The sequence below is a fragment of the Lactuca sativa genome, chromosome 8, assembly GCF_002870075.4.
Source record: "Lactuca sativa cultivar Salinas chromosome 8, Lsat_Salinas_v11, whole genome shotgun sequence".
NCBI classification, from domain to species: Eukaryota; Viridiplantae; Streptophyta; class Magnoliopsida; order Asterales; family Asteraceae; genus Lactuca; species Lactuca sativa.
Genome location: NC_056630.2, coordinates 82,492,905 through 82,502,099, shown reverse-complemented (window position 1 = coordinate 82,502,099; position 9,195 = coordinate 82,492,905). Strand labels below are relative to the sequence as shown.

General features: G+C 36.8%; 1 protein-coding gene across 1 annotated transcript; it reads right to left on the bottom strand.

The window, feature by feature from the left end:
• Window positions 1-8,010: 8,010 nt before the first annotated feature.
• LOC111896112 (glutaredoxin-C11) lies at window positions 8,011-8,815 on the bottom strand. Its single transcript, XM_023892132.3, has one exon. It carries the CDS (start codon window positions 8,489-8,491, stop codon window positions 8,192-8,194), a length of 300 nt encoding a protein of 99 aa, XP_023747900.1. The 5' UTR covers window positions 8,492-8,815; the 3' UTR covers window positions 8,011-8,191.
• Window positions 8,816-9,195: the final 380 nt, after the last annotated feature.

The following is a 9,195-nucleotide window of genomic DNA, read 5'->3' as shown; positions in this document are numbered from 1 at the left end:
TAATAAATAATTTTTATTTTGATCATAAATTTATTGTCATATTTTTGGTCAAAATAAGTTTTATTGTTGGTGTCGGTTTCTTACAACTGTGTTTGAGTGCAGGAAAATGGCAAATCTCAAGTTTGCAGACATGCACAATCTGGCGATAGTTCTTGCTGATCCACCTGTCGTTCATTCCGATATGCTTTCAATGGTTCACAGGTTGCGTGAATGTTGTGTTGCATCAGCGTTGACAGTCAATCCGGTGATCTATCAGAACATCGTTCGTGAATTTTGGGAGACGGCAAGGACGCAGATGGATGATGATGGAAATTTCACTGTCCCGGCGAAGGTGCAAGGACGAGATATCGAAATCGATGAAAGCTTTGTTCGAAACGCGCTGCTGATTGATGATCAACCTAACTATCCGACGGAAATTGGCATAGAAGATGTTCAGAGAATACTACGACGGATGAGTTATGAAGGAACCTACCCGCCAACGTTGAAAAAGCTGCTTCATCCGTATTGGAGATTTCTGGCTCATGTGTTCGTAAGTTGCATATCCGGTAGAAGGAGTGGGGCTGATGAAATTTCTCAACGCACAACTGGTGCATTGGTGTCTTTGGCCTCTGGAATTCATTTCAATTTCTCAAAGTTCATCCTAGAGGAATTTGTCATAAACATCCGGGCTTCTACAAGGGATACCTTTCTCCAATATCCCCGCTTCATTCAAGTGTTTGTCGAGATGCAGTTTCCTGAGGTTAGAAAGGCGAGAGACACTTTGGATATGAAATCTTTGGGTCCACACACTGTGGGAGTCATTAAGCAAAACCGAAGAGGAAAAATTGTCTTTCGAGGGCGTTATCCATTGGAAAAATTCGGAAAGTTTACAGAATTGGATGAGACGCCAGTGTCATACGAATCATCAGAACCAACTTCTTCTGAGAAAACGTCTACTGAGGGTTCGACTCCAGCAAACATTGTGATAGATGTGACTGAAGATGATGAAGATTCACCAACTCAGAGAGATCAAAGTGCTTCTAGTCATGAACATGAGTCGAATGAAAGACAGGATGAAAGGGAAATAGGTACTGGTGATGATGGACATGACTCATTTGAAGATCTTGATCTTACGGGGTTTGATAATGATGATATTGCGGCTTCTTTAGCTAGTAGCGCTAATGTTGTGTCCAACGAGATATTTGACACGATTTTTCAAAATGTCGATGATAGTGTTTTGCCGTCAACTGAGATGAGAAAATCGATCGAAACTCTTACTCCAACTTCTGAGCAGATGGTGTCAGCTTCAATTCCAATGGAGGTAGTTGTGGGATGTTCCCCTCCTGTGTCTATTTCTCCTACATCTGAACCATTTGTTAGTATAATACCTCCACAGGCTGACCAACCTCAATCAAAGAGGAGAAGACTTGATGAAAGACAATCCGAGCTAATTACTAGTTTGGTCAGTGGTCTTCCTACACCACCAATTACTACTGCTACTACACGACTTTCCGCAACAAAGATGTTTGCAACTGGACCTAGTTCAGTGTTTGATGTTGGTGGCCCTTCAGCTCCGCCTGGTTTTCCTGTTCCAAGATTCAATAGGGATGCCGCTTCTGAGAGACTAGCTTTGCATATGGCAGAAGAACAGCTTCGTTCGCCTAGTCCTTAAGGAAAGAACATTTCTATGAACGAAGGGGGTGCTCCTGATGATGATCCATCTATTGATAGTTTACGAAAGGAGATCTCTGTATTAAGTCAGAAGAACATAGAGCTTGACATTCAAGTAGCTGAACTTCGTGCTCAGAACATTGAGCTTCGTACTCAAGTGTCTAAACTTCAGTCAGATAGAACTTATCTTGGCGGACAACTCGCAGAAGTTAGAAGGGATAGGAAAGTAAAAAATAAGCAGATTTCTGACCTTCAAGAACATTTCAATCTGCTGACTTCAAGCTACTTCGAATTGAAAAAGAAACTGGAGGATGATTTTGGTGAGAAGTATAAAACAAGCGTAGAAGAACAAAGAATAAATTTACATGTGCAAGCATATCCAGTAGATGTGCCAGCTGGTCAATCTTCTGGTTCTGCTGAACGTATTGGAGCTGTTCCTCCTATGGCTTCTCATATTCAAGAGATCATTCGGAAAAATCAAGAAGATGATGCTGAAAGGGGGCAGTTATTATTTAAGCGAAATGTTACTCAGAGCAATTCTAAAGGGGAATCCTTGATCACCGTCACTGATCTTGAAATTGTTCGTTTCAGAGATACTTTTGGAGATCGATCGGGTGTAGCTGCTTGGGGATTTCATGATCCTCTTCGACTTTGGCATTATTATTCGCAAGAACGGTAATTCAGAGTTGTATAAGGATGTTCGTGCTTTTAGTTCATTGACAAGGGTTGATCTTGCGGAGTTATCACAAGCTCCTTTTATCAATCTATTAAACAATCCTCAGGTTTCGCAGTTCAAATTCTTTCTAGATGAGCAAGTAAAGAAGGGATTTCCTACAATGCCAACTGCTGAGTCAGTCATTCTGGAACATCCATATGTGTTTGAAGCCTCTTCTGATAAACCTGTACAATTGGTTATGTGGCCACCCACGTCTCAAGTTAAACAATTTCCCATTGTTCAAGGTTATAAAGATGGATCGCTCGGTTCTATGGAGTGCTGGGTTTATGATGAGAGTACTTGTGGTGCAGTCATTAAGCTCAAGAATGGGTGCATATGGTTGTATGATTGAAGAGACCTACTGCAGTTCAGGAAATGGGATATTCATTATCTGAGCAATTTGCAAATCAAAGTGGTTGAAGATATCTATGAGCAGGGAGCCAAGGCGTATACCAGGATGGTTGCTGAAATTTTGAGCAAGAAGATGTGGAATGGCGCTATGGGCCAAGTGGATGTCATGCTGGTAAAGAAAGGAATGGGGTCGAGCTAGTCCAAACCAATGGGGAGATTGAAAGACCCTGTATAGTGGTTTGGTCTAGGCATAGTCGTAGATAGCAGTAGATATGTAATTGTTTAAGAATTGTATTGTGTTTACGGTCAGAATGGGTTTACGGCCGTAAACACCTTACGGTCATTAGTCAGGGCTATAAATATCGAGTTGTGTCAGTCATTGTGGGTTGTTGATGCTTTCGTATACTTCCAAGTTGTATCAGATGTTTTATAGTATTAAAGCGTATGCAAGCTTGGCCTTTTGCTTTATATTCGTCTATTAATTCGTGTTTGCATCTGTTATTATCTTTGATCATTGGTAGATCTATTTTTCGGGACTTTACACTATGTGTTTTCAATCCATTTTAATCTAAGAGATGATTCTAAAATGTGTTTGTGTAACTTGTCCTCAAGTTACATGAAAAGTCACATTTAAGTTTCATAAAACTCATAAAAGTTGACAATGGTTACAAAAATGAAGAGTCTTGTCCTCAAGTTATGGAGGTTCAAGAGTCACTTCATTAAGTAAAAAAAGTGTAACCTTAATTAATTCCATAAGTTACAAAATAAGGAAAAGTTACATTCTTTTATTAGTTTAAAGTCTTCCATAACTTGTCCTCAAGTTATGGAACTTGAAGAGTCTTTTAATTAAAACTACTTTAAACACAAAAGTTATGAAATTAATTAGTTTTGAATATTTTCAAAACTTGCCCTCAAGTTTTGGAATTTGAAAAGTTTTCTCTTATGAATAATTTAATTCCAAGTTAAGCCATTAGAATTTTAAAAGTTAAAATTCAACCCTTATACTTTATAATATTATAAAATTATATATATATATATATATATATATATATATATATATATATATATATATATATATATATATATATATATATATGTATAAGAGTAAAGTCATTCTTACCGTTAGTAGGTCTCATTCACGAAGCCGGTCTATAAGGGGGGTATAAGGTTACTGCCTATAAAATGACAGTTTAATGGGTGTCCACTCTCACCCACCGCTTCCTTGACCGGTGGAGGGTCGTTAGCCGAACGGGTAGGACAAGGACTAGAATTCTCCTTTCATTAAAAGTATTAATAATAAATACTAAGTAACTAAACCTTTATAAATACCCAATCTTAGTTACTTAGGAAAATGTGAATTTGGTGCGAACCCATGAAATTACACTTTGCACTTTGTTTAAGTCGGTTAGTGGAGCGTGTGTGGTTAACCGACACACTAACTCGTATTTTACAAGGTAGGCAAAAGGTAACTTAATGTTTATCATAGTATCGATGGAGCATGTGTGGTTAACCAACACATCGATTGAGGGGTAAACACTTAAGGGTACCAAGTATATTTGCATGGTTATTCACACCTTGTTTTGTGATCCTCGACATCCCAGTCACAAAACCTGAAGGACACACTCGAGATTGAAACATGCCATTGAACAGTTCAATGAATCTCAAAAGATATAGGAGTTTCAAAACTAATTAAAACCTAATAATACATTTCGTTTATCTTGGTGGAAATTGGTGAATCATCATTCACCTACCTTCAAATATTTTATAGCTTGGATTAAAACATCCCTCTTCTGAGTTATAAAATAGTTTGTTGGGTCCTAGCCTTAATATTTCATATTGGGTGTCATATTAATGACTTTAGATCAACTATCTTGAATATCTCCTAAAAAGATGTTTGGTTTAGACATTTATGATTTTCCTAAATCTCTTGAAACAAGCTTTCCTACATGAAGATGATGTCCCATGGAAATCATACCTCTTTCACCTCCTCCAGTTATTCTCCCTAATCCACAAGTTCTTGAAAAGTTTAAGGTCACTCAAGCCCTATTGGCAAGCAAAGATCTATATGTGATCACATCTTGGAGATGTTGTCACATATTGACAAGACGGGAGATTTGGGTGTTAAAGTCTTGAGAAAGTTGGTGGTTCAATCACTTTCTAAGTCACATAGTGAGTTTCTTATGGACTCCTATGAAACAGACTATGAAAAGACCCTTAATGATCTTATCTATTTGCTAAGGTCCACTATCTAACTCTGTTAAGTTTCTATTATGAGATTCTTGATACATGATATGACTGGGTCACACGTTGTTGTTTTAAGAATCAAAGAAAAAGTGAAGAAACTTAAAGAAAGAATAGCCGCCAAAGATCCTAATGGATGGCCACCATGCATGGGGAACTCCAAGCCTTACAACAAAATCAAACTTGGACTTTAGTAACATGACTTAGTTTAAACAATATTGTCGGCTCCAAATGGGTGTATCGCTTAAAATATCACTCAGATGGGACCATTTACAAAGCTCGATTAGTGGCTCAAGGTTTCACTCAAATTCTTGGCCTTGATTACTCTCATACATTCAGTCCAGTTATTAAAGCATCTACTGTAAGAATCATTCTATCTCTTGCAGTACTGAATGGGACTTGCACCAACTCAATGTAAAAAACGCTTTCTTGAATGAAACCTTAAAGAAAACGATATTTATGGAACAACCTCCAGGTTTCATAAATTCTCAAATTCCTAATCATGCAGTCGTGCTTACATTTCTCTTTTCATCGTCACCAACACTTCTTGCCTCATTTACTTACTAGTGTATGTTGACGATCTCATTCTTATGGGAAATGCCGAGACTATCATTGCCACTTTTATTACTCGTTTAAATCAAGAGTTTGTTATTAAAGACCTTGGAGATCTAAACTATTTATTGGACCTTGAGGTTGCTTACATGGACAATGGTTTTTTGTCACTTAGTCAAAATATGCTACTGATATTCTAAAAAGAGTTTAGAGTTGACCTTTATGACCCAAGTCGATAAGCACTCCATTACCTCCTCATCCATCTTTCACAATAGATGAATTGCCATACTCAGATCCGACTCTATATCATTCCTTAGTTGGGGCACTTCGGTATTTAACTATCAAGAGACCAAATCTATCTTATGTAGTTAATCAAGTTTCCCAATTCTTACAAGCCCAAACTATTGATCATTTTTGGGTCATTAAAAGAATTCTCCGCCATGTTAAAGGCACAATCTCTTTTGGTCTCACCTATAGTCGGCTTCACTTAGTCAAAGTATGCTTATGATATTCTAAAAAGAGTTTAGAGGTGACCTTTATGACCCAAGTCGATAAGCACTCCATTACCTCCTCATCCATCTTTCACAATAGATGAATTGCCATACTCAGATCCGACTCTATATCATTCCTTAGTTGGGGCGCTTCAGTATTTAACTATCAAGAGACCGAATCTATCTTATGTTGTTAATCAAGTTTCCCAATTCTTACAAGCCCAAACTATTGATCATTTTCGGGTCATTAAAAGAATTCTCCGCCATGTTAAAGGCACAATCTCTTTTGGTCTCACCTATAGTCAGCTTCACCAACTTCCTATACTTTGTTACTCTGATGTTGATTGGGCTCATTGCCTAGACACACGTCGCTCTACATATGGGTATTCCATCTACCTGGGTGGCAATCTTGTATTATGGAGTGCCAAGAAACAACCTACTATCTTACTCTCCAATTGTGAATCTGAATATAGAGCTTTGACCAACACTGCTGTTGAGATTGTCTAGATCACTCATCTCTTACGGGAACTACATGCTCCCGATCGTCCTACACTTCTTTGTGACGACAAGAACACATTATTTATGACTCATAATCATATTTCACATAAACGTGTCAAACATATTGATCTAGAATACCACTTTATCAGGGAGTTTGTCAGTTTCGGCAAACTTTACACAAAATTTGTTCCAACCAATCTTTAGGTGGCCGATATCTTCACCAAAAGTCTTCTGCGACCTTAGTTTGAATATTTCCGTACCATGCTACGTCTCGGACATCACCGTTTGATTGAAGGAAGGTATTAGCAGATAATTTAGATAATTTAGAATTATCAATTATACACAATGTTTTAAAAACCGGTTAGAACTGGTCGGTCGAACCGGTTGGACCGGAAACCGGGAGAATAAGTGGTTCAACTATCACCTGTTTTACATTGATTTCTGAACCGGGTTGAACCGGTCGGTTTTTAGAAAAAACCGGTTGAACCAGTCAAAATAAACCAATTGAACCGGTTAAATCGAATAAAAACACCTGAAAAATAACCATTTACATAATAAACTTTGGTGATTTTTTTCAAATCTATTTAGTTTTCTCTAAATAAAAACATATGGTAAATGTTATAAATTCATTTGATATGTTTGTATTCATCAAAACTATATTTCGTTTTGGTATTATATTTTATTTTTCATTTTGACGTATATGGATTGATGTAAAACACTAAAACTTATGATTATGTGTTATTTTAATGTATTTGGATTCATCTACAATTTATAAAAACCGGTTCATTAGGCGGTCCAACCGGTTAAACCGGGAACCGGTCACCATACCGGTTCAACTAAAAAACCGGTTTTTAAGACATTGATTATACATCTTTTAGTTTATCTCCTATTGTATAGGGTATTTGTTGTAATTTTCGCTTATATAGTAATAATTCACCCTTCATTAATCAAATGAGGTTAATTGATTATAATATTCAAATGAGGTTAATTGATTATAATATTTAAAGGTGACGCTACCTGTTACAAAGTTCGCACGCATAAAACAAGATTACTTAAAGATACGTAACATCAAAGAACAGGAACAAAAATAGTTTATTAAAAGTAAAATCCACAATTTGGGTAGAACTTTTACTTAATAGAAATTAAATATCTTCCTACCTTAAGAGAACTTTTAATTTCTCTTTACTTAAGAGAACTTTTACTTAAGAGAACTTTTAATTTCTCTTTACTTAATTATGATTACTTAATTATGAGACAGAATATTGTTTAACTTATAAAATCTGATACTCAAATAATTGAACATGTACCCCAGTAGTAAAAAAAGGAAAACAATCACATTTTCCATCAACGAATAACATATGGCATTATTTAAATATTTCTGTTGATTTAGCTTGTCTTGAACAACGAGAATATGAATAAATCTCATTTGAGGAAAACAACAATTTTTGTTTTTTAAGTGGAGCAAAACCACTACACATTTCTTGTTAGCTTTGGCTTAAAATCTACGAAAGATGCTGGTAATGTAGAAGATGATCATATATATAAAAAGAAGAAACCAAAAGCATTTGGAGTTTTGACTCCAACACAACACAGTCAACAAAGCCGACAAAAAGGAACGGCTCCTAGACTTCATTTTTAGTATTCTAACAAAACATTCAACCTAGTACGTAAAAGGCACACGAGTTGACACGTGCTAGAACCAGATAGCTCGTGCTTCAATGAGCTTCTGTTTTAGCGACCCGTCAACATGAAGAGAAATGACGTCTTTCGCCGAACCTATGTATTTACCGCCTACAAACACCGCAGGGACGGCCGGATTACAGCCCAACCGTCTCAACGCCCACTCCATATCAGCATCATGATCAACTTCATGAATCGCAGGACTTGCACCAAGATCATAAAACAGCGCCTTGATACTATGGCACATACAGCACGAGCTTTTCGTGAAGATAACCGCAGCCTTCTTAGACGCCAAATCTTTCACTCTATCCATTTACAGAAACCGGTTATATATATGCAGGATTGCTAAATAACTATGGATCGATCGAGGTAAGATATGCTTATGCAACTTTGAAGTTTCACGTCTTTTTATATAGCTAGGGGACACTTAGGGGAAAGAGAGAATCTAAAGGCATTGAAAATTATATGTTAAAGATAAGTTCTTTTCGGATATTTGTATTTGGATAACTGTGGGTTTGATGATTTGTTTGAATACAAGTTGACACATATATGGCATATCTTCATGCTCGATCACCAAGCCGGTGGAGAATATATTCTTCGGTTTAGTGCATAAATACTGTATCGAGAGGCAAAAAATTGGAGACGTATTCTCTATCAGACATGTAAAAGACGGGAATCATTCTTCAAAACTGTAGAATTATCGGCAATCACAAAGAAGGGTTCAACTAGCAGGCGCTACTACTCCTCTGCGAAGAATCTAGCGTTGAAAACTTTAGTTATGGAGATAAAGTAGAATCTATCAGGTATATATAGTAGGTTCGGTTTTAAAACATGGATGACGAGCAATGTTCAAAGAAAGCAACGATGCCGAGTTCATAAGGATAGATTAATTGGCCAATTGTAATGAGCCAACGATTCTTCTGGATGAACATAATGACTAAAATTATCCGTATTGCATATTATTGTGGTCTTATTAGAAACAAAAGAAAATAAACAACTTTTCTTAGTACTTCCAAA